The sequence below is a fragment of the Protopterus annectens genome, chromosome 14.part0 (assembly GCF_019279795.1).
Source record: "Protopterus annectens isolate FY-2018-M chromosome 14.part0, PAN1.0, whole genome shotgun sequence".
Taxonomy (NCBI): Eukaryota; Metazoa; Chordata; order Ceratodontiformes; family Protopteridae; genus Protopterus; species Protopterus annectens.
In genome coordinates, this window is record NC_056748.1 from 841,276,248 (window position 1) to 841,301,920 (window position 25,673).

The 25,673-nt window shown below is 44.5% G+C and overlaps 1 protein-coding gene across 1 annotated transcript in view; it reads right to left on the bottom strand.

Annotated features, from left to right (window-relative positions):
• Window positions 1–25,673, bottom strand: part of WAPL (WAPL cohesin release factor) — a 3,318,690-nt gene that overhangs the window by 2,764,673 nt on the left and 528,344 nt on the right. Inside the window, exon 4 of the mRNA XM_044056596.1 lies at window positions 2,860–2,907. Within this exon, the coding sequence (XP_043912531.1) occupies window positions 2,860–2,907 (48 nt within the window). The remainder of the gene's footprint in view (window positions 1–2,859; window positions 2,908–25,673) is intronic.

Below are 25,673 nucleotides of genomic sequence, written 5' to 3' on the forward strand. Positions count from 1 at the left end.
GACTTCATTCTGAAATTCGAAAACGAAAATTTCAGGTGTCAGCCAACCGGCAATTGCGAACTGCTTCTGCTTCAGGCACCGCACGGCAAGAAGGACTGATGTAATGACGTCGGCTGCAAGTTTTATACCCATGTCGACCTGACGTCACTGAAGTAGAGACAACAACCGACGCAGGACCCAAGACTTTGTTAATCAGGCCGACTGAGGGCTACCTGCAAGCAGATAACCCAAATGCAATGACTGCAACAGTGAAACACAAAGAACATCCAGGAATTTTCTGTCAGCATAGGCAGCAGCTGCTGCAAGGTTAGCATTTTGAATTTGGGGACCACCAGGAAGATGTTAATAATGGAAAAATCCAGGATAGGGTGCCAAGTGCCCTCTTTTCTGGGAACAAGCAACAGTAAAAGCCTTTGCCTGTTTGATCTGAGAGGACATGTTCTACTGCCCCTTGAGATATTAAAGTTTGGACTTGTTTCAATGTCTCTGCCCACTGATTTGGAGGCAAGTCTGTGTAACCCTCTTGGAATTGGGAGTTCGTTGAAGGAGAATTTGTATCCCTGAAAAATTATCTTTAAAACCCATTTGCAGAGGAAGAGCCCTGCTCCTAGTTTTTGGTGAGTGAAAAGAGGGCAGAGGGGGAAGAGGGAGTCATTGAGAGTTTTTGCCACAGAGGGATGGCTTAGAACTCCCTGCATTTGGAGTGGAAGTTGTCCACTGTTTGGTTCTTTGCTGTCCCTGGGATAGGAGTCTGGTGGTATGTCACTGCAGGGCTTACCTTGCACCTGTCTGCCAGGTGCAGAAAAGGACCAGTGTTTTGAGGGAAAATTCCTGCTAAACCTAACAGGTTGTACCTGAAGGAAATCCTTTACTGTTTGCATAGATTTTGCTTTGTCTTCCATCTTTTTAGGCAAATCTTCTGCTCCTTATCCAAGGGTGCATCAAGAAATTTAGATTTGACATAAGGGAGAGGTTGTTCCTTCAACTATGCATGTCTCCTAATAACAGATCCTGACACTGCTGCCCTGCTTGAGGCTTCTAGGGCATCATTACCACTACGTAATGAGTGTTTTGCCACTTGACAAGCAGAGCGCAGTAAATCTGCTAACTCTTTCAAAGTGGCACAATCAGGAAAGGTTGAAATCTTTTGTTTTAATAGTTCCATTGTGTTGTTCATATTTTAACATGTGGAACTGACAGTTAAGTGCTCTGACAGATAAGATTACAGAGGTGCATACTATTTTTTACGACATCTGGCCACAGCTCTGGAATCCTTGTCAGAAGGAATAAGTTTCTTTGCACAACTAGCCTTAGCTCCTTTTGGTCCCTGTGTAATGACCTCTGGGTCTGCAGCAGGATTTCTGTACAGGTATTTGTGAGAATCCAGTACTCCAACACCGGTCAGGTTTTCTGGGAGCAGGTGGGACGGTGTCAGGAGTTAAGCTGGATTCATGGAAGACATCATCAACCACCTCTAAGATTGGAGGAATGGCCAAGGTTCTGTGCTGGGGCAGATCTAGAAACTCTGTCTTTTCTTAGACTGAGGGAAGTCCTGGGATTTGCATTGGAAATGTTGCCCGAGGATGTGAAGGGTTCCCCAAAGGAAAGATTTTCTGGTGGGGAGGCAGAAGGAATGGATTCCTTTGCATCTGAATCCTCATAAGCAGTCAGAGGTTGCTGGTGCTCTTCAAAATCTGAATAATCAGACTCCTCAAAATCCTGTTCTGTCAGTATTTCATGAGAAAGGTTTTTTTTTTCCTATAAGAAGGTGCGGCCTGACTCCCCCTGATAAGGGTGATAAGATACTCTGCCATTTTAAGCATTTGAGCTTGAGGTGGTGGAACAAGAGTAAAATGGTGGCTAGAGGTAGTTTTCCTAGCAGTAGCTAGAGGTAGTTTTCCTAGCAGTGGCATTGCCTCTCTGCCTAACCGTATCCATTGGTCTGTGAGGAAACGGTAGTCGGGAGGAAAAGACGTTAGTTTTTGTCTAGATTCAGTAGTGCGGAAATCCTCCTCTGAAGCTGGTGCCTGCAATGCGGCTCCAGACCCAACCAAGGTAGAGACAACCAAAAGCTTGGAAGACGAAGAAGATATCTGCGGCATACCAGACTCCGAAAGGGTCTCAGTAGAGCCTGCGAAGGCATCAAACCGAGCATCAGGAGGATGCAAAGGTGCCTCACTGAATTCCGGAGAACTGATGACCTGCTTAGGAGTAGAGTCGTCAGAATGCTTAGCCTTGTGTGGTCTGTCTCTATCCTTACATTTTTTCAGCATGTCTACGGAGTATTGGCTGACTGATGCCATTTTGGAATGTGAAGACAGAAGACGAAAATACCTGGCTACAGTAAGAGCTGTACGACGAATGGTTCTCGCGTTAAAAAGGGCACAGAGCTACCAACGGGGGGCATTGTGGTCTGGGCCTAAACAAGTGAAGCAGTATGAATGGAAGTCTCAGTGTGGTATTTGCTTTCCACAGGCGACACAATTGTTAACGTTTTCGAACATGGGTTAAGTGCAAGAAAAAAGGATCCCAAAGGGGTACTTGGCTTTTGATGTTTTCAGCTGTAATTCAAAACTCTGGTACTGAACGGCACACTTGCAAACTGCTTCTGCTACAGGCTGCACGGCAAGAAAAACTGATGTAATGGTGTCAGCTGCCTTTCTTTATAGCACCAACAACCTGACGTCAGACAAGAAGCAACAGCAGCAGATGCAGAAAAACACTGGCTCTGCTATTCGGACCCACCGAGGGATACCACAGCAGGGATAACCCCACAGGTGATGACTGCAACAGTGAAACATGAAGAAAAACTGAAATCTTACACAATGACAACCAAGTAAAAACAAGTTGAAGCCTTACTGTTTGTAGGACAAAGACTCTGGTGGTTTGACTGGCCGCAATCTTTGCCTACAAAAGAAAATAAAAAAAATAAATGAAATATCACTTAACTGAAAAAATCCTTTAATTCCAAAGCAATGCAACAGGAAACGCAACCTTTTCTAAAAGATGTATTTTAAGTTATAAGTCCAGCAGTGGTCAAAAGAGTAAGCACATACAGAAAAGAAAGGAAAAATGACCACAGTAATACTCTGGTAAAACTGTTCCACAAGGCACAAGAGCTCTACAAGCCTTCTGTATACAAAGGTTGTAGAGGACCTTTTATTGGTCTTGCCTTGAAAAAAGTACAGTTTTGTACCTACCATAAATGTAGATGTTCGAGGATTCCATTGCTGCAGTCCTTACTATTGGGTGTAGTCCGCATCCAGTCGGCCCGAATACCAGAGTATAAGGCTGACGTCGGTCAGGGCGCATTAGACTGACGTCAGTACGTCAGGGTACTAATGCGCATGACCGACGTCATATCCTCAGTCTTTTCTTGCCCCAGATGTCAGAAGACCCTAAAAAGACAAGGCTCAAAATACCTGCACCAAAAATATATACAATATATACAAGCCTATATACCAAAATATCAGCATGTAAACTCACCTACACAACCACCCCTAAACACAGAGGGGAAGGAGGGAGGGTAAATTGGACTGCAGCAATGGAATCCTCGAACATCTACATTTATGGTAGGTACAAAACTGTACTATGTTCTTCGTTTTCCATTGCTGCAGTCCTTACTATTGGGTAGAATCCCAAAGCAGAGGTAAGGGAGGCTGGCAAATCATAAAGAAGTAGGAGCTGACAACATGCCTTGCAAAACAGCTGTGGCAAAACCAGCCCTAGACTTAGAGTAGATAGGAAGGTGATAATGCTTAGAGAAAGTATGCACTGAACTCCAAGTAGCTGCTTCCAAAATATCCTTAGTTGCCACCCCTTAGAAATGCTGTTGAAGTGGCAGTAGCCCTAGTGGAATGAGGCCTAATCCCAGCTGGAATCTCCTTGCCATGATGGGAATAACAAAATGCAATGCAAAAGCCAATCCACCTAGAAATAGTTTGTTTTGACACAGGCTTGCCCTGTGAACTCAAAGCAAAAGAAACAAACAACTGCTGAGACTGCCTAAAATCCTTAGTCCTGCTTAAATAATAACGCAATTGCCTGTGTACATCTAAAGTGTGCAAAATCTTTTCCCCTTTATTTTGGGGGTCTGCATAAAACGTAGGCAAATGAATAGTTTGGTTTAAAGCCACACTAGAAACCACCTTAGGCATAAAGGAAGGATTAGTACGTAATGATACCCTATCCTTATGGAAAATCAAAAAAGGGCTCTACTGCCATAAGGGCCTGCAACTCAGACACCCTTCTTGCAGAAGTAATAGCCAACAGAAAAGCAGTCTTCCATGACAAGTATTTCAATTCAGCAGTAGCTGCAGGCTCAAAAGGTTGTAGAGTAAGTTTTTCCAACACAAAATTGAGATCCCAAGCAGGAGTAGGAGCTCTACGTGGGGGTCTTATATTCTTTGCCCCTCTAAGAAACTGCTTGAACAAAGGATGCGAAAACAAAGGAGGGTCACAATCATAGTGAGCTGAAATTGTTGCAGCATGAATCTTAATGGAAGAGAAGGACAAACCTTTGTCCAATAACTCAGTAAGATATTGAAGAGCCACACTCAAATTAGGCTCAGAAATCTCCAAATTCTTTGCTGTACTCCAAAATAAAAATCTCTTCCATTTTTCTGCGTACACTCTCCTTGTACTAGGTCTTCTAGCTTCCATAATCACATTTAAAACTTGTTGAGGAAGTTGAGACCTGCTGTGTTTCAACACAGAATATGCCAGGCTGTTAGATGAAGAGAGTGAAGCTTGACATTGAGCAGATGACCGTCCTTCTGAGATAACAGATGAGGAATCAGAGGTAAAGGCCATGGAGGCTTCTTTACCAGACTCCGTAGTAGTGGGTACCAGTGTTGCCGAGGCCAATCTGGAGCTATCAAAATCATCCTTGGCCTGTCTTGTCTGACCTTTAATAGTACATTTGGAAGAAGAGGCAGAGGTGGAAAGGCATACACATGAAGGTTTTTCCAACTGAAAGACAGAGCATCCACTTTCCAAGCTGTGTGATGAAACCCTTCGTGCAATACTTTGGCAGCTGGTGGTTTAGTGGAGAAGCGAACAGATCTATGTCTGGAGTTCCCCATGACACTGTCAATTTCTGAAATACATGAAGATCCAGTTTCCACTCGTGGGGATCCATGATTTGTCTGCTTAACACATCTGCTAAGGAGTTCTGTGCTCCTGGCAGAAACCTTGCCTGAAGAGTTAGTTGCAAGCTTAGCGCAGTCTCCCATAAAATCATTGCTTGCCTGCATAGAGGATAAGAATGTGTTCCCCCTTGCTTGTTGATGTACCACATGACAGTTGTGTTGTCTGTTAGAATCAACACCTGCCCTGGAAGAAGTAACTCCTTGAAAGCCATTAATGCAAACTGGACTGCTAACATCTCCTTCATGTTGATATGTAGATGCTGTAGTCTGGCAGGCCACTTGTCTTGTATCCACTTTCCATTTAGATGAGCTCCCCAAGCAATGTCCGAGGCATCTGTCGTTAAAATCTGACTTGCCTCTGGCCGGGTCACAGAGTCCCTTGTTTAGGTGACATTTCTGAGCCCACCACAGAAATTCTTTTTGAAGGCAAGGTATTATTTGAATGACAGTGTCCAAATCCTGGCAGTGCTGTGTCCATACATTTTTGAGATACCATTGTAGCTTCCTCATATGCAGTTTGGCATTGGGAAGCACCAGAATACAAGATGCCATGAACCCTAATGCTTGAAGGACTGACCTTGCAGTCAGCACGGACTGATGAGATAGTTGATGGAAGTAAAGTGATAGACTCTTTTGTTTGTCCGGGGTTAAAAAGGCCATCTGGGCTGCTGTATTCAGTCTCACACCCAGAAAGCACATGTCTTGAGAGGGTACTAGACTGGACTTTATTTCGTTCACAGAATACCCTAGGCATCTTAGCACTGCTATAACATATTCCAGATGCTGTAGAAGGTCTTCCTTTTCTTGAGCCAGGATCAGGCAGTCGCCCAAGTAAGGATAGATTTGAATTCCTTGTAGCCTGAAGTAAGCTATCACTGGAGCCAGAACCTTTGTGAATACTCTGGGCAGTAGATAAGCCAAAGGGCAATGCAGAGAACTGATAATGAGAATTTCCAGCTCGAAATCGCAGATACTTCCTGCAACTTAGCCTTATAGGCACATGAAGGTAAGCTTCCTTGAGATCTAAAGTTACCATCCAGTGATCTTTGCCCAGCAGAGGTAAAAGTTGTTGTAACGTCAACATCTTGAACTTGGGAATGTCCAGATAAGTGTTGAGGAGAGATAAATCCAAAATTGGTCTCCACGTGTTCCCCTTCTTTGGTACTAGGAACAGGCGAGAATAAAATCCTAGGCCCCTTTCTGATACAGGGACTGGCTGAATGGCCCCCATCTGGAGTAACTGAGAAACTTGCTTGTGAGCCTCTTTTCTTTGTGGAGGAGGAACGTCTGGCATGCCTTTGAAAGGGGGCATTGTGTGGAAATAAAACCTGTAACCGTGGTGAATGATATCCAACACCCATCTGTCTTGAGTAATTAAATCCCAATTTTCTTTGAAAAGAGACAGTCTTCCTCCCAAAGGAGCTGCCAGACGAGAATCTACTGGCAGCTGAAAAGGCAGGTCATTGGGTCTGTTTACGAAAGGACTGACCCCTGCCCTCACCAGAAGTCTGAGCAGGTGAACTCCCTGATCTAGGCCTAAAAGAACCTTGAGCCCTGCCCCTACCACGTCTAGACCTACCCCTAGACTGGGAATCATAAGCAGGATATGTCCACCCCTTAGCAGGCCAATTCCTACTAAACTTCAGTGGCTGCACCTGCAAAAAATCTTTAACAGTTTGCATAGACTTAGCTTTGTCCTCCATTTTCTTTAAAACTGCTTCCACAGGCGATCCAAACAACACATCAGACTGTAAAGGAGCATCCAAAATCCTTGTCTTAACATGCTCAGCTAAATTCTGATCCTTCAACCAGGCATGCCTGCGAAGAACAGAACTAGTAGCAGCCACCCTCGAGGAGGCCTGTACAGCATCAAAACCACATTGCAAAGAATGCTTACCCACTTGTTCAGACACATGAACCAAATCCAGCAACTCTTTACACTCAATACCTTCCGCCAAAGCATCCACCTTAGATTTCAATTGTGAAAGGAGATAATTTTGATATTTTAGCATGTGAAACTGACAATTCAACGCCTCATGGCTAGAGTGGAAGAAGTATACACTTTCTTTCCCCACCCATCCAAAGCCCTTGCCTCTTTATCAGTGGGAACAGGATTTTTAACCACAGAAGCTTTAACACCTTTAGGCCCCTGAGAAACAGTTTCTGGGTCCGCCCTAGGACTCTTAAACAAATACTTATGAGCTTCGGGCACCCTATAATACCTATCAGGTTTAACAGGAGCAGGAGGCAAAGAGTCAGGGTTCAGGAAGCCTCTGCAAAACATCTTCCACCACATTCAACACAGGAGGAATAGCTAAGGGCCTATGCTGGGGCAAAACAAGAATTCCCTAAGCCTTTTCCTGGAATCAGAGTAATCCTGGCCTTCCCATTTAAAATGCTCCCTCATGGAATGCAGAGTCTCTGAAAATGAGAAATCCTCAGGAGGAGAAGCTGTAGGAGTGGAATCATCCACATCAGAATCAGAATAAGTAGGATACTCCTGCAAGTCTTCCGCAGAAGACTCTGAAGCCTCTGAACACTGTTCAAAACTATCAAACTCCGGTTCCACCCTAGGCCTCTTATCAGGCGGGGCATAGAACCTCTAATCATAGTAATCAAATCTTCTGGCATTTTAAGCATATGTTTCTTAGGTACAGAACCCAAATGCTAGGAGAAGCCCCACTGAAGCTGAAGTAGGCCTACCCTCAAAGAAGTTTTGGCAACAGAAGGAGAGGCTCTAACTACCTTGGGAAGAGAGGGAAGAACAGTTACCTGAGAAGCCCCTCAGCCTGGCCTACCTCCTGAGAAGGCACATCCTGTAATAGTAAAGTTTCTGCCTGAGACTCCATGGAAACTCCTGGCAAAACCTCTGGCTCCACTGAGCCTTCTAAAGAACCGACGTCCGGGACTGCCGGTTCATCAACCCTAGGCTTCGCTGATTTGTCCTTGCGCTTCTTGGACGAAGCGGCGTCGGAGCATCCGACGGCATTTTATAATTGCAACGCTTCCCAAACACTAACCTGGCACAGTCTAACCTCCTCTTAATAGTGCGTTTGTTAAATCTAGCACAAGAGCGGCAACCAACAACGTCGTGCTCAGGCCCTAAACAAGGTATACACAAGGTATGGTAATCCCTATGAGGTATCTGTTTCCCACAAGAAATACAGTTATTCACTTTTTCTGACATCCGTTAAATACTGAGGCAAGAAAAACCAAAATGTTCCCCAACGGGTACTTAGCCAACTCTGTTTCGGTCTGAAACTCCGGTTTCGGAAATATTTCAGAACGCCAACCTGCACTCGCAAAACTGCTTCTGCATCGGACCATGCGGCAAAAAAGACTGAGGATATGACGTCGGTCATGCGCATTAGTACCCTGACGTACTGACGTCAGTCTAATGCGCCCTGACCGACGTCAGCCTTATACTCTGGTATTCGGGCCGACTGGATGCGGACTACACCCAATAGTAAGGACTGCAGCAATGGAAAACGAAGAACATCAGGGCGTTTCCTGGATAACAAAAGAAAAAAATCCTGCAAGCATTAAATAATGTACAGTAATTTTTAATCACTTGGTCTACTTTCCCACTAACATCATAGCAAGTAAATGTACACCATTTTAGCCAACATTATCACAGGAGATGCAAACAAACTACACTGAACCAATGAGGATGCTACCACATTTTCTGTTTCTATTTTTTCAGCACAAAGGTCAGTTTGAAAAATATTACTACTTTTAATGACTGTGTTTAACTGTTCAGAGAGAGATGTTTCAATACTGGATTCTTCTCAAAATCACAGCTGAAATAATGCGTTCTTCTCCCAAACATTTTCATTACTTCCTTTGAAAACTCATCTTTGTTTACTATAACCACTAACTTCTTTCATTTCTTATCCAATTCTGTCTTACTGATTTCATTTAAGCAAAGAGTTTAAGATAAATGAGCTAAAAAACGGTCACAATTTGGCACACAAGACTGGCAAATGCCTACTATAATCAATGTTTAATTTTTTTATTAATATCTGACCAAGCATATTTGAGCATAAAGTGCATCAACCACTACACATGTGAAATCATTTCTGCACTAATGCAAGTTATAAAGCACTGAGATGACTTGAGAGGAGAGCTCCGAAAAACACTGGCTATACATGAATACTTTGCAAACGAATCAACCATTGTCCATATCATCACTGTAGGGCTTCAAAGATACGAGCCCAGCTGATGAAAATTCTGGCAAAGAAAAATAGTGTATAAAATGGGTAAAACCCTAGACATCATAATTTACAGTCATGCTCTCTAAAAGAAATTAACTAGAACAGTAATGCTGAATCATGTCTCACTGACACTGCTTTTACAAAGCCAACAATCTAAATTCGTAATTTTAAACGTGGCTTATAAAACAAAAAAAAAACTGAAGTCAGTGTTCTTGCATGGCAGTTTGTGTCCTTATACTCCCACAGGTTAAACATTCCAACTCTGAAGTTGCACTACTTTGGAGATAAAGGTAATGACTGACTTTTTTTTTTTGCAGGAAAATACACAATTTGTTTCACTCTGAGGTAATGCAATCTCAGAATCTATGCACATGAGGGTATTCCCCTGCATTATATATGATCACAGCCCCTGTAATAAAATTAAAAAATTCAACACACACTTACGTTTCTAAATGTGGCACACGGATAAACAAATGTAGCATGATTCCTCCATTAAGAAAATGTAGAGTACAGTTGTGTACACTTATCATAAATGTAGATGTTTGAGTGTATTCACTGCTGCAGGTAATTACATTTGGGTTATCTGCTTGCAAGTAGCCCTAAGTCGGCTTGATTACCAAAGCCTTGGGTCCTGCGTCGGGTGCCGTCTTATTCTGTGACGTCAGGTCGTCAGGGGTATAAAACGTGCAGCCGACGTCATTACATAAGTTTTTCTTGTGCCAGAAGTCAGGTGCCCCCCTAATGGGAAGCAATTAAATCTATAAATATACAAGGTCATACCTCAAACAAAAAAGCAAATACACCAAAAAGTTTTTAAGCATTGAAAATGAGAGAAGAGGTATAGCTAAACGAAAACAGGGGGCTGGAGGGAGAGTAACCAAGACTGCAATAGTGAATACACTCGAATATCTACATTTATGGCAAGTGTACACAACTGTAGTATGTTCTTCGTGATTCACTGCTGTAGTTATTACATTTGGGTAGATTCCCAAAGCTAAGGACGGGAGGAGGAATTTAGATAGCATTAGGACCAGCTATTAGGCCCTGCAAAACTGCAGTGACAAAGCCAGCTCTGGATTCAGAGAAAAGTACAGTTGTGTACACCTACCATAAATGTAGATGCTCGAGTGTCTTCACTGTTGCAGTCATAACTGTAGGGTGCTCCTGCCGGCAGGCAGCCCGAGGTCGGCCAGAATCCCAAAGTCTGGGTCCGGCGTCGGCTGTATAAGCTAGTATCCTGACGTCAGTACGCCTTGGTACATAGCCCTCAGCCGACGCCATCTTCTCCAGCCTTTCTTGCCCTAGATGTCAGAATACCCCAATAAATCAAAAATGAATCCAACAAGGAAACACAAATACACCACAAAAGAGAGAAGAAGAGGGGATAAGAGGGAGGGAAACCCCGACTGCAACAGTGAAGACACTCGAACATCTACATTTATGGTAGGTGTACACAACTGTACTATGTTCTTCGTGTTTCACTGTTGCAGTCATAACTGTAGGGTGGAATCCCAAAGCAGTGTAGAGACGGAGGAGGCTTTAGATAGAAGAAGGGAAGGGAAGGCAAGAATACCCTGCAAGACAGCAGAGGCAAAGCCTGCCCTAGACTTAGAAAACAAAGGGAGATTGTAGTGCTTGGAAAAAGTATGCACTGAACTCCAAGTGGCAGCTTCCAAGATATCCTTGGTAGGAACTCCTCTGAGAAAAGCTGTAGAAGTAGCAGCTGTTCTAGTAGAATGACTTCTAATGGTTCCAGGAAACTGTTTACCATGATGAGTGTAACAAAATCTGATCCCATAAGCAATCCATTTGGAAATGGTTTGTTTAGAAATAGGTTTACCAAGTGAACTGGAGGCAAAGGAAACAAACAGTTGGTTAGACTTTCTGAAATCTTTAGTCTTGTCCAAGAAAAATCTTAACTGTCTGTGCACATCCAATGAATGCAAAATCCTTTCCCCTTTATTTTGAGGATTTGGAAAGTAGGAAGGTGAATTGTCTGATTCAAGGCCACTTTCGAAATCACCTTAGGCATGAAAGTAGGATTGGTCCTCAAGGATACTCTGTCCTGATGGAAAATAAGGTAAGGTTCCACAGCCATAAGAGCTTGCAACTCTGAGACCCTTCTGGCAGAGGTCAAAGCTAACAAAAGAACAGTCTTTCCAAGATAGAAACTTAATATCTGAAGATGCAGCAGGCTCAAAGGGAGGCAAAGTAAGTTTTTCTAAAACATAATTAAGATCCCAGGCAGGGACCGGAGGGGTCCTAGGAGGCCGCAAATTCTTAGCCCCCCTCAAAAACTGCTTCACCAAAGGATGTGAAAAAACAGGAGGATCAGAACTGAAATGCGCAGAGATAGCAGAAGCATGAATTTTAATGGAAGAAAATGAAAGTCCCTTAGATAAAAGCTCCGAAAGGTAAAGCAAAATAGAGGAGAGATCAGGAACCTGAGGATCAGAACCTCGGTCCTTCATCCAAATAGAAAACCTCTTCCATTTAGAGGCATAAGATTTCCTAGTGCTAGGCCGTCTAGCTTCCAAAAGAACATCCAAAACATGTTTGGGAAGACTAGAGGCAATCAAATTCCTTTGAAGAGCCAAGCTGCCAAGCAAAGGGTCTTGAGGTTGGAATGTAGTAACTGACCCTGATACTGGGACAGAAGTGAAGGGTTCAGTGGAAGAATCCAAGGAGGCCCCGAGAACAGGAGCTTTAGAGTCGGATACCAAAACTGTCGAGGCCAATTTGGAGCAATCAAGATGAGGAACTTGGGCTTGTCCAGCTTTATCTTCAGCAGTACCCGAGGCAGTAGAGGAAGAGGAGGGAAGGCATATGCAGACAGACTTCTCCAACTGAAAGACAGGGCATCCACTCTCCATGCTGTTTTGTGGAAGGACCTGGTGCAAAGGTGAGGCAGCTGATGATTGAGATGGGATGCGAACAGATCTATCTGGGGACATCCCCAAACTGCAGTAATCCTTTTGAACAAGTTGGTGTCTAGCATCCATTCGTGGGGAGCTGAAATGTTTCTGCTCAGGCTGTCTGCTAAAAGATTTTGTTTTCCTGGAATGAATTGAGCCTGGAGATGCAGATTCAAATTTAGAACTGTGTCCCATAAACTCATAGCCAGTCTGCAAAGGGGGTAAGAATGAGATCCCCCCTGCTTGTTGATGTACCACATGACCGTGGTGTTGTCTGTGCGAATCAGCAGAGGCCCTGGTTGTAAAAGGTGCTTGAAGGCCAAAAGGGCATTTTGAACTGCCAACATCTCCTTCAGATTGATGTGCCAGTGAAGATGGTCCTTTGTCCAGGTTCCTTGCTGGCAATTGTCTAGAAAATGAGCTCCCCAAGCATAATCCGAGGCGTCCGTTGTTAGGATTTGAGTAGGTTGAGGGAGATGAAAAGGTTTTCCTTCGTTCAAAATGCATGCCCTGGACCACCAGAGGAACTCCTTCTGGAGGCAGGGGATCAGAGGAATCAGAACATCCAGATCGTGATAATGCTGTGACCATACACTTTTCAGATACCATTGAAGCTTTCTCATGTGAAGCCTTGCGTTTGGAATCAACAGAATGCAGGAAGCCATGTAGCCCAGAGCCTGCAGGAATTTCCTTGCAGTGAGCTGAGATAGAGTTGCCAAGGTGTTGAAAGTAGAAGCCAGCTGAGTTTGTTTTTCTGGAGTGAGGTAGGCCCTTTGTAAGGTTGTGTTTAAGAGGGCTCCCAAGAATACCATTTGTTGAGAAGGGATCAAATGTGACTTTTTTATGTTCACTGAGAATCCCAGTAAGAGGAGAAGACGTTGAACTAAGTCTAGGTGTTGAAGCAGAAGATCTTTGCTGTCTGCCTGAATAAGGCAGTCGTCCAAATAGGGGTAAATCTGAATCCCTGAAGTCTGCAGTAAGCCACTACTGGTGCCAGGCACTTGGTGAAGACTCTGGGCAGTAGATAAACCAAAGGGCAGAACAGAGAATTGAAAGTGCCTCGAACCTGCCTTGAACCTGAGGAATTTCCTGCGTTCTTGTCTGATAGGGATATGCAAATAGGCTTCCTTTAAGTCCAATGTCACCATCCAGGCGTCCTGAGAGAGCATTGGAAGTAACTGTTGCAGAGTGAGCATCTTGAACTTTGGAATTTCCAAAAAGGTGTTTAACACAGAAAGGTCCAGAATAGGTCTCCAAGAGTTTTGTTTTCTGGGAACCAGAAATAGCCTTGAATAAAATCCTTTTCCCATTTCCAAGAGTGGAACTGGCTCTATGGCCCTCATGGCCAGAAGAGCATCCACTTGAGTTAAGGCCTCTGACCATTGAAGTTTTGGCAGATCTGGCCAACCGTGAGTCCTTGGCAAAGTGTGAAAGTGGAACTTGTAACCTTTTAAAATCACATCCAATACCCATTTGTCCTGGGTAATATGAGTCCAATTCCTGTAAAAAAGAGACAGTTTTCCTCCGAGAGGGGCGTCCAGGTAAAGAGGTCCTGAAGCCCAACCGAGAGAGTCATTGAGTTTGTTTTCTTTGAGATTGGGATCTGTCTTCTCCGCTTCTAGGTGAAGAAGCAGTCCATTGTCTAGATCTGTACGAGGTCTGGCCTTGACCACAACCTCTGGAGCGTCTATATCTTCCCCTGTGAGGCCTGTCAGACGTGGGAAAGGACCAATTTTTAGTGGGCCAATTCCTGGAAAATCTAGGAGGCTGAACCTGCAAGAAATCTTTTACAGTCTGCATGGACTTTGCCTTTTCTTCCATCTTTTTAATAACTTCCTCAGCCTTCGAACCAAAAAGAACATCATGTTGAACAGGGGCATCTAATAACTTAGCCTTAACCTGTTCAGGCAAACTTTGTTCACGAAGCCAGGCATGTCTCCTAATCACAGTACCAGAGGCAGCAGCCCTGCAGGAAGCATCCAAGGCATCAAAACCACAATGTAAGCTATGCTTGTTAACCTGTTCAGTAGCATGCAAAACATCCTGAAGTTCCTTATCCTCTGCACAAGCAGGTACGGAAGCAAGCTTTTGCTTTAAAACAGACAAAAGAAATTGCTGGTATTTAAACATATGAAACTGGCAATTTAATGCCCTTACAGAAAGGGTAGCAGAAGTATATACCTTTTTGCCCCACCTGTCTAAAGCACGAGAATCCTTCTCAGAGGGAATAGGATTTTTAGAAGTAGCAACCTTACCAGCCTTAGAACCCTGAGAAATAGTTTCAGGGTCTGCAGAAGGATTTTTAAATAAAAATAAATGAGAGTCAGGAACCCTATAAAATCTATCAGGCTTAGAAGGAGCAGGAGGCATGGAATCAGGATTCAAATTAGCCTCAGAAAAAGCATCATCCACAATGTCCAAAACAGGAGGGAGAGCTAAAGGCCTATGCTGAGGAAGAAGAAGAAATTCTCTAAGCCTCTTTTTGGAAGCAGAATATTCCTGTCCTTCCCAATGAAAATGTTCCCTCATCTCATGCAAGGTTTCCCCAAAAGAAAAATCCTCAGGCGGAGAGGCCGAGGGCAAAGATTCCTCAGCATCCGAATCCTCATAAGGGGGGAAGGAATAGTCCTGATCAGAGGAAGAAACAGAAGTGACAGAGGCCTGGTCAGAAGAATCCAGAGTAACATCTTGTCGAGGCCTTTTCTCAGGAGGGGGTGAGAAAGTACAGTTTTGTACCTACCATAAATGTAGATGTTCGAGGATCCACATTGCTGCAGTCCTAACTATTGGGTAGTCCGCTGTCCAGTCGGCCCGAATACCAAAGTATATGGCTGACGTCGGTCAGGGCGCATTAGACTGACGTCAGTACGTCAGGGTACTAATGCGCATGACCGACGCCATATCCTCAGTCTTTTCTTGCCCCAGATGTCAGAAGACCCTGAAAAGATAAGGCCAAAAACAAAAACTCCCAAAATACCTGCACCAAAAATATATATATATACAATATATACACAATTAGCAGAATATAACCTCACCTACACAACCACCCCTAAACACAGAGGGGAAGGAGGGAGGGTAAATTGGACTGCAGCAATGTGGATCCTCGAACATCTACATTTATGGTAGGTACAAAACTGTACTATGTTCTTCATTCCACATTGCTGCAGTCCTAACTATTGGGTAGAATCCCAAAGCAGAGGTAAGGGAGGCTGGCAAATCATAAGGAAGCAGGAACTGACAACATGCCTTGCAAAATAGCTGTGGCAAAACCAGCCCTAGACTTAGAGTAGAGAGGAAGGTGATAATGCTTAGAGAAAGTATGCACTGAACTCCAAGTAGCTGCCTCCAAAATATCCTTAGTTGCCACCCCCCTTAGAAATGCCGTGGAAGTGGCAGTAGCCCTAGTGGAATGAGGCCTAATCCCAGCTGGAATCTCCTTGCCATGATGGGAATAACAAAATGTAATGCAACACCCAATCCACCTAGAAATAGTTTGTTTTGACACAGGCTTGCCCTTTGAAGTCAAAGCAAAAGAAACAAACAACTGCTGAGACTGCCTAAAATCCTTAGTCCTGCTCAAATAATAACGCAATAGCCTGTGTACATCTAAAGTGTGCAAAATCTTTTCCCCTTTATTTTGGGGATCTGCATAAAAGGTAGGCAAATGAATAGTTTGGTTTAAAGCCACACTAGAAACCACCTTAGGCATAAAGGAAGGATTAGTGCGTAAAGATACCCTATCCTTATGAAAAATCAAAAGGCTCCACTGCCATAAGGGCCTGCAACTCAGAAACCCTTCTTGCAGAAGTAATGGCCAACAAAAAGCAGTCTTCCATGACAAGTATTTCAATTCAGCAGTAGCCGCAGGCTCAAAAGGTTGTAGAGTAAGTTTCTCCAACACAAAATTGAGATCCCAAGCAGGAGTAGGAGCTCTACGTGGGGGTCTTATATTCTTTGCCCCTCTAAGAAATTGCTTGAACAAAGGATGCGAAAACAATGGTGGGTCACAATCATAGTGAGCTGAAATAGCTGCAGCATGAATCTTAATGGAAGAGAAAGACAAACCTTTGTCCAGTAACTCAGTAAGATATTGAAGAGCCACACTCAAATTAGGCTCAGTAATCTCCAAATTGTTTGCTGCACTCCAAAACAAAAATCTCTTCCATTTTTCTGCGTAGACTTTCCTTGTACTAGGTCTTCTGGCTTCCATAATCACATTTAAAACTTGTTGAGGAAGCTGAGACCTGCTGTCTTTCAAGACAGAATATGCCAGGCTGTTAGATGTAGAGAGTGAAGCTTGACATTGAGCAGATGACCGTCCCTCTGAGACAACAGGTGTGGAATCAAGGGTAAAGGCCATGGAGGCTTCCTTACCAGACTCCTTAGTAATGGGTACCAGTGCTGCGAGGCCAATCTGGAGCTATTAAAATCATCCTTGGCTTGTCTTGTCTGACCTTTAGAAGCACCTTTGGAAGAAGAGGCAGAGGTGGAAAGGCATACACATGAAGATTTTTCCAACTGAAAGAAAGAGCATCCACTTTCCAAGCTGTGTGATGAAATCCTTTAGGTGCAAAACTTTGGCAGCTGGTGGTTTAGTGGAGAAGCGAACAGATCTATGTCTGGAGTTCCCCATGACACTGTCAATTTTTGAAATACATGAAGATCCAGTTTCCACTGTGGGGATCCATGATTTGTCTGCTTAATACATCTGCTAAGGAGTTCTGTGCTCCGGCAGAAACCTTGCCTGAAGAGTTAGTTGCAGACTGAGCGCAGTCTCCCATAAAATCATTGCTTGTCTGCACAATGGGTAAGAATGTGTTCCCCTTGTTTGTTGATGTACCACATGACAGTTGTGTTGTCTGTTAGAATCAACACCTGCCCTGGAAGAAGTAACTCCCTGAAAGCCATTAATGCAAACTGAACTGCTAACATCTCTTTCATGTTGATATGTAGATGCTGTAGTCTGGCAGGCCACTTGTCTTGTATCTACTTTCCATTTAGATGAGCTCCCCAAGCAACATCTGAGGCATCTGTCGTTAGAATCTGACTTGCCTCTGGCCGGGTCACAGAGAGTCCCTTGTTTAGGTGACATTCCTGAGCCCACCACAAAAATTCCTTTTGAATGCAAGGTATTATTTGAATGACAGTGTCCAAATCCTGGCAGTGCTGTGTCCACAGATTTTTGAGATACCATTGTAGCTTCCTCATATGCAGTTTGGCATTGGGAAGCACCAGAATACAAGATGCCATGAACCCTAAGGCTTGAAGGACTGTCCTTGCAGTCAGCCCGGACTGAAGAGATAGATGATGGAAGTAACTGGAAAGATTATTTTGTTTGTCCGTGGTTAAAAAGGCCATCTGGGCTGCTGTATTCAGTCTCACACCCAGAAAGCACATGTCTTGAGAGGGTACTAGACTGGACTTTATTTCGTTCACAGAATACCCTAGGCATCTTAGCACTGCTATGACAAATTCCAGATGCTGTAGAAGATCTTCTTTTTCTTGAGCCAGAATCAGGCAGTCGTCCAAGTAAGGATAGATTTGGATTCCTTTTAGCCTGAAGTAAGCTATCACTGGAGCCAGAACCTTTGTGAATACTCTGGGCGCAGTAGATAAGCCAAAGGGCAATGCAGAGAACTGATAATGAGAATTTCCAGCTCGAAAACGCAGATACTTCCTGCAACTTAGTCTGATTGGCACATGAAGGTAAGCTTCTTTGAGATCTAAAGTTAACATCCAGTGATCTTTGCCCAGCAGAGGTAAAAGCTGTTGTAACGTCAACATTTTGAACTTGGGAATGTCCAGATAAGTGTTGAGGATAGATAAATCCAGAATTGGTCTCCACGTGTTCCCCTTCTTTGGTACTAGGAACAGGCGAGAATAAAATCCTAGGCCCCTTTCCGGCACAGGAACTGACTGAATGGCCCCTATTTGGAGCAACAGAGAAATTTGCTTGTGAGCCTCTGTCCTTTGAAGAGGAGGAATGTCTGGCATGCCTTTGAAAGGAGGCAAGGTATGGAAATAAAACCTGTAACCGTGGTGAATAATATCCAGAACCCATCTGTCTTGGGTAATTAAATCCCAATTTTCTTTGAAAAGAGACAGCCTTCCTCCCAAAGGTGCTGCCAGGCGAGAATGTACTGGCAGCTGAAAAGGTAGGTCATTGGGTCTGCTTACGAAAGGACTGACCCCTGCCCTCACCAGAAGTCTGAGCAGGAGAACTCCCTGTCCTAGGCCTAAAAGAACCCTGAGCTCTGCCCCTACCACGTCTAGACCTACCCCTAGACTGGGAATCATAAGCAGGATAAGTCCATCCCTTAGTCGGCCAATTTCTACTAATCTTCAGAGGCTGCACCTGTAAAAAATCTTTAACAGTTTGCATAGACTTAGCCTTGTCCTCCATTTTCTTCAAAACTGCTTCCACAGGCGAACCAAACAACACATCAGACTGTAAAGGAGCATCCAAAATCCTTGTCTTAACATGCTCAGCTAAATTCTGATCTCTCAGCCAGGCGTGCCTACGAAGAACAGAACCAGTGGCAGCCACCCTGGAGGAGGCCTGCACAGCATCAAAACCACACTGCAAAGAATGTTTACCTACCTGTTCAGACACATGAACTAAATCCTGCAACTCTTTACACTCAATACCTTCAGCCAGAGCATCCACCTTAGATTTCAACTGTGAAAGAAGATAATTCTGATATTTTAACATGTGAAACTGACAATTCAACGCCCTCATGGCTAAAGTGGAAGAAGTATACACTTTCTTTCCCCATCTATCCAAAGCCCTTGCCTCTTTATCAGGAGGGACAGGATTTTTAACAACTGAGGCCTTCACACCTTTAGGCCCCTGAGAGACAGTTTCTGGGTCTGCCCTAGGACTCTTAAAAAGATACTTATGAGCTTCAGGCACCCTATAATACCTATCCGGTTTAACTGGGGCAGGAGGCAAAGAATCAGGATTCAGGGAAGCCTCTGCAAACACATCTTCCACCACATTCAAAACAGGAGGTATAGCTAAAGGCCTATGCTGGGGTAAAAACAAGAATTCCCTAAGCCTTTTCCTGGAATCAGAGAAATCTTGACCTTCCCATTTAAAATGCTCCCTCATGGAATGCAGAGTCTCTGAAAATGAAAAATCCTCAGGAGGAGAAGCAGGAGGAGTAGAATCATCCACATCAGAATAAGGAGGGTACTCCTGCAAGTCTTCAGCCGAAGACTCCGAAGCCTCCGAGCATTGCTCAAAACTCTCAAACTCAGGTTCCACCCTAGGCCTCTTATCAGGAGGGGGCATAGAACCCCTAATCATAGTAATCAAATCCTCTGCCATTTTAAGCATATGTTTCTTAGGCAAAGATCCTGAAGTACTAGGAGAAACCCCCACAGAAGCTAAACTTGGCCTGCCCCTCAAAGAAGCCTTGGAAACTGAAGGAGAGGCTCTAACCACCTTAGGAAGAGAGGGAAGAACAGCCACCTGAGAAGCCCCCTCAGCCTGGCCTACTTCCTGAGAGGATACATCCTGTAACAGTAAAGTCACTTCCTGAGACTCCAAAGAGACACCTGGCAAAACCTCCGGCTCCACTGAGCCTTCCAAAGAACCGACGTCTGGGACTGTCGGTTCCTCCACCCTAGGCTTTGCTGCTTTATCTTTGCGTTTTTTAGCGAAGCGCGCCGGAGCATCCGACGGCATTTTATAATTACAACGCTTCCCAAACACTAACCTGGCACAGTCTAACCTTCTCTTAATAGTGCGTTTGTTAAATCTAGCACAAGAGCGGCATCCAACAACGTCGTGCTCAGGCCCTAAACAAGGTATACACAAAGTATGGTAATCCCTATGAGGTATCTGTTTCCCACAAGAAATACAGTTATTCACTTTTTCTGACATCCGGTTAAATACTGAGGCAAGAAAAAACCAAAATATTCCCCAACGGGGTACTTAGCCAACTTTGATTCGGTCTGAAACTCTGACTTCAGAAACTTTCAGAACGCCAACCTGCACTCGCAAAATTGCTTCTGCATCGGACCATGCGGCAAAAAAGACTGAGGATATGACGCCGGTCATGCGCATTAGTACCCTGACGTACTGACGTCAGTCTAATGCGCCCTGACCGACGTCAGCCATATACTTTGGTATTCGGGCCGACTGGACAGCGGACTACCCAATAGTTAGGACTGCAGCAATGTGGAATGAAGAACATCCCCTAATCATTGTAAGCAAGTCTTCAGCCATCCTTAATTGTTTTTGTGTCTTGGGAGTGGATTCAGAAGCAGCTTGAGCTGAAACCTTAGACTTAGAAGGAGTCTTTGTCTTTGCCTTTGAAATAGTAATGCGAGTAGGCCTGAAAACCCCCTCAGAAGCCGGTACCTGCACAGCGGTTCCGGACCCATCTGAAGGAGCGACGTCCGAAGGTCCTGCAGCAGTTAAAATAGTGGGCCTTGATGGCTCCCCATGGGAGTCCGTATCGGCCATCGGTTCAGAAGCGGCGGACGACAGGGGCTGCAAAAGCGCCTCACTGACTACAGCCGAACCGGACGCTGGCTCCAGCTGCAACGAGTCCTGTTTGGACCTCGGAGGCCTGTCTTTATCTTTGCGCTTCTTTTGAACTCCGGTAGTATCCGACGACATTCTGTAATTGAAGCGTCTGCCAAAATAATTTAAAGCCCAGTCGTACCTGCGTTTGATAGTACGAGAGTTGAACCTGGCACAGAACCGACAACAAGAAACGTCGTGGTCAGGGCCTAAGCAAGGTAGACAGTAAGAGTGGAAATCTTTATGAGGTATTTGTTTCCCACACGCTATACAATTATTAACTTTTTCTGACATCGGAGGAACAAGAAAAAGATTCCCCAACGTTTTGCGAGCTGCTTTCCACCGCACGGCAAGAAAGACTGGAGAAGATGGCGTCGGCTGAGGGCTATGTACCAAGGCGTACTGACGTCAGGATACTAGCTTTTACAGCCGACGCCGGACCCAGACTTTGGGATTCTGGCCGACCTCGGGCTGCCTGCCGGCAGGAGCACCCTACAGTTATGACTGCAACAGTGAAACACGAAGAACATGTTGGCAAATGGTAATGCTTGGTGAAAGTATGTATAGAACTCAAGGTAGCAGCTTCCAGGATGTCCCTGGTAGGTACGCCTCTGAGAAAGGCTGTACAGGTAGATGCAGCCCTGGTTGAGTGGGATCTGATCCCCTGTGGGATAGGTTTCCAGGGTGCTTATAGCAGAAGTGAATACAACGGCCTATCCATTTGGAGATGGTCCGCTATAGCCTTCCCCTCTGTCCCTGCAGCAAATGCCACCAGCAGTTGTTCAGATTTCCTTTGAGGTTTAGACCTGTCCAAGTAGAATCTAAGTTGTGTGACCACATGTAAGGAGAGCAGTATCGGTTTCCCTTTGTTCTGTGGATTAGGAAAGAAGGTAGGCAAATTAATGGACTGATTAAAGGCCACACTGGATACCACCTTTGGCATGAAAGAGGGGTTGTCCTGAGGGACACCCTGTCCACATGAAAGATGATGAAAGGCTCCACTGCCATAAGGGCATGTAATTCAGATGCCATTCTTCCTGAAGTGATCGCTAAAATGGAAGCGGTTTTCCAAGAAAGGAATTTTAAATCTACAGTAGCAGCTGGCTTGAAAGGAGGAAGGGTGAGTTTCTCCAATACAAAGTTACAAGTCCCAGGCTGGAGTTGGAGCTCTCCTGGGTTGTCTTAAAATTTTGGCCCCTCTGAGGAACTGCTTGAGCAGTGGAAGAGAAGAGAGGAGGTTCTGTGTTAGAATGAGCTGAAATGGCTGAGGCGTGAATTTGTATGGAGGAAAAAGACAGGCCCTTCTGAAGCATCTCAGTTAAGTATTTTAAAATCTGAGGTAAATTGGGCACTGCTGTGCTCATCCCTTGAGATTGGTTCCAAGCACAGAATCTTTTTCCATATTTCGGCATAAGATTTTTCTAGTACTAGGCCTCCTTGCCTCTAAAATGACATCCATCACTGGTTTACTGAGGGATGGTAAAGGAGAGCTTAGTTAATTAGCCAAGCTGCTATATTCAGTATTTGAAGCTGAGGGTGCAGAATACGGTTATCCTGCTGAGACAGCAGGGTAGGAGTCTGAGGCAGATGCCATGGGGCCAACAGTGATACACTGCACAGGAGGTGGTACCAGTGTTGGCATGGCGAGGCTGGTGCAATCAAAATCATCCTTGGTTTGTCCTGTTTGATCTTTAGTAGTACTTTGGAGAGCAGAGGCAGAGGAGGAAAAGCATAAACTGATAGGTTTTTCCAGCTGAAGGACAGAGCATCCACTTTTCAAGCTTTTCTGTGGGGAGTCCTTGCACAAAATGTTTCCAATTGATAGTTATGGGGGGAGGAAAACAGGTCTATATCTGGGCTCCCCCATTTGCTTGTCAACAAGTTGAAAATCCTTGGTTCCAGTTTCCACTCATGTGGGTCCATGAGGGTTCTGCTTAGTCATTCTGCCAGTGTATTTAGTTTTCCTGGCCGGAATTGAGCTTGCAGATGTCCTTGGTAGCTCAAGGCTGTGTTCCACAACACCATGGCTAGTAAGCAGAGAGGGTAAGAATGTGTACCCCCCTGCTTGTTTATGTACCACATAACAGTGGTGTTGTCTGTCTTTACCATTAATTGTCCTGGAAGAATGTGGTCCTTGAAGGCTGTCAGAGCATTCTGTACCGCTAACATTTCTTTATGACTGATATGAAGGTGCATTTGAATTGGGATTCCTTTGCCCTGAATGCACTTCCCTGTCAGGTGCGCCCCCCCCCCCCCCCATGCATAATCTGATGCGTCTGTTAGGATTTGGGTGGCAGGGGGTAGTGTGAATGGTAGTCCCTTGCTTTGGTGGCAGGCCTCTGCCCACCAAAGGAACTGTAGGCGTAGACAAGGAAGGACAGGAATTATTGCTTCTAGATCCTGAGAATATTGACACCATAGGCTTTTTAGATACCATTGTAGTTTCCTCATATACAGTCGTCTTGCATATGGAATTAGAAGACTGCAGGAGGCCATGAACCCCAAGGCTTGTAGTATTTGCCTTGCAGATAGCGGGGTTTTTGTGACCATTTGTTTGAAGTAGGTTGTCAAGTGAATTTGTTTCTCTGGCATGAGGAAAGCCATCTGGGAAGTTGTATTCAAGCTTGCTTCCAGGAATATAATTTGTTGACATGGTACCAGGTGTGATTTCTTTTCATTTATGGTGTACCCCAAACAAGTTAGCACCCTCTGTACAAAAGCCAGAAGATTCAAAAGTATGTCCTGGTTTTCTGCCTGAATTAGACAATCATCCAGGTATTCGTATATTTGAATATTCCTTTGCCTGGAAAATGCAATGACTGGAGCTAGGCACTTTTTAAATACACTGGGCACAGAAGATAGGCCTAAGGGCAGTGCAGAGAACGGACAGTGAGTGTAGCCTGCTTTGAAGCATAGGTATCTTCTGCAAGATTCCCTGATTGGGATGTGCAGGTATGCTTCCTTTAAAGATAGTGTTGCCAACCAGGCATCTTAGCTTAGCATAGGAAGCAAATTGTAGAGTCAGCATCTTGAATTTTGGAATCATCACAAAGGTGTTTAGAGTAGGCAGGTCTAGGATAGGATGCCATGAATTGTCTTTTCTGGGTTCCAGGAAAAATCTCAAGTAGAAACCTTGTCCCTTTTTCTCTTCTGGTACCAATAGAAAAGCCCCTATGCTTTGGAGACAGAGAGTACTTGCTTTTAGGCCTCTGCCCACTGCTTTGTAGGTAGATCCGGCCAACTGCTTGCAGTTGGTGACGTGTGGAAGTCAAATCTGTATCCCTGGGACACTATTTAAAACCCATTTGTCCTGGGTAATGATTCCCCAGTTCTTTGCATGAAGTGCAATCTTTCCCCCCAAAGGGAGAAGTGCTTGGAAGTTTTAAAAAGAAGTCATTGAGGCAGTTTACCATAGGGGGGAGTTTTATTACTCCCAAATTTGGAAGTGGAGGCCCCCCACTGCTTAGTCCTGTGCATCCCCTGGGACTGAAGCCTGGGTGCTCTGCTGGACCTGGGTTTGGACTGAGAAGGTCTGGAAGAGGCAGGAAAGGACCAATGCTGCTAAATCTTGGAGGCTGTACTTGTAAAAAGTCTTTAACAGTTTGCATAGATTTAGCTTTTTCATCCATCTTTTTAAGAACTTCTTCTGCCTTGTTGCCAAACAGGTGGCCCGGATTTAAGGGAGCATCCAGTAATTTCGCTTTAACATGATCTGGTATAGATTGCTCCTTAAGCCAAGCATGCCTTCTACGTACAGACCCAGTTACATCAGCCCTGCAAGATGCCTCTTCTGAATCAAAACTACATTGCAATGTATGTTTAGCAACTTGTTCAGCAAAATCCATAAAATCCTGTAAATCCTTATTTTCAGCACAATCAGGAGTTATCATTTTCTGTTTAAGCAATCCAATAATATGCAGCTGATACTTTAACATATGAAACATGCAATTCAAGACCCTAATGGCCAAAGTTGCAACAGTGTATACCTTCTTACCCAATCTATCCAGCACCCTGGTGTCTCTATCTGAGGGGGTAGGATTTTTTGCAGTAGTAGCTTTAATGCCCTTGGGTCTTTGTGAAATGGTTTCAGGATCCGCAGAAAGATTTTTGAAAAGGAACTTGTGAGAGTCAGGAACCCTGTAATATCTATCAGGTTTTCTGGAAGCAGGAGGTAAAGAGTCAGGGGCCATGCTAGATTCCGAAAAGGCATAATCAACAATGTCCAGTATAGGAGGTATAGCTAAAGGACTGTGCTGGGGGCAGGAGTAAGAAATCCCTAAGCCTCTTTTTAGAATCAGAGAAATCCTGACTTTCCCAACGAAAAAGCTCCCTGAGAGTATGCAAGGTTTCACCAAAACATTAATCCTCTGGGGTGGGGGTGCAGAAAGAATAGAGTCCTCAGCATCAGAATCCTCATATGTACACAAGGGTAAATCCTGGAAATCAGAGGAGACAGAAATTTCAGAATTCTGGTCAGAAGTATCACAAGCAAACTCAGTCCTAGGTCTCAGAGAGGGAAGGTTGGCTTCCTCTGATTAAAGTAATAAGGTCTTCAGTCATTCTTATTATTTGTTCTTTAGGCATAGAGGCCTGACCATGCGGTCTGGGCGTCAGTTTTCTAAGCATGGTTCGAGTTTTAGGCCTTAAAGAAGAAAATGGCGCTGGTTTAATATGCAAGTCAGTAGGCCTGAATACACCCTCAGAAGCCGGTGCCTGCAGAGCGGCTCCAGACCCATCCAAGGTAGACACATCCGCAGGTTCCACAGTTGAAGCATCTTGCGGCATACCGTACTCCGAATGGGTCTCAGTAGAGACCTGCGAATCTGAACTAGCGGGGTATCAGGGCCTGCGAAAGCGCCTC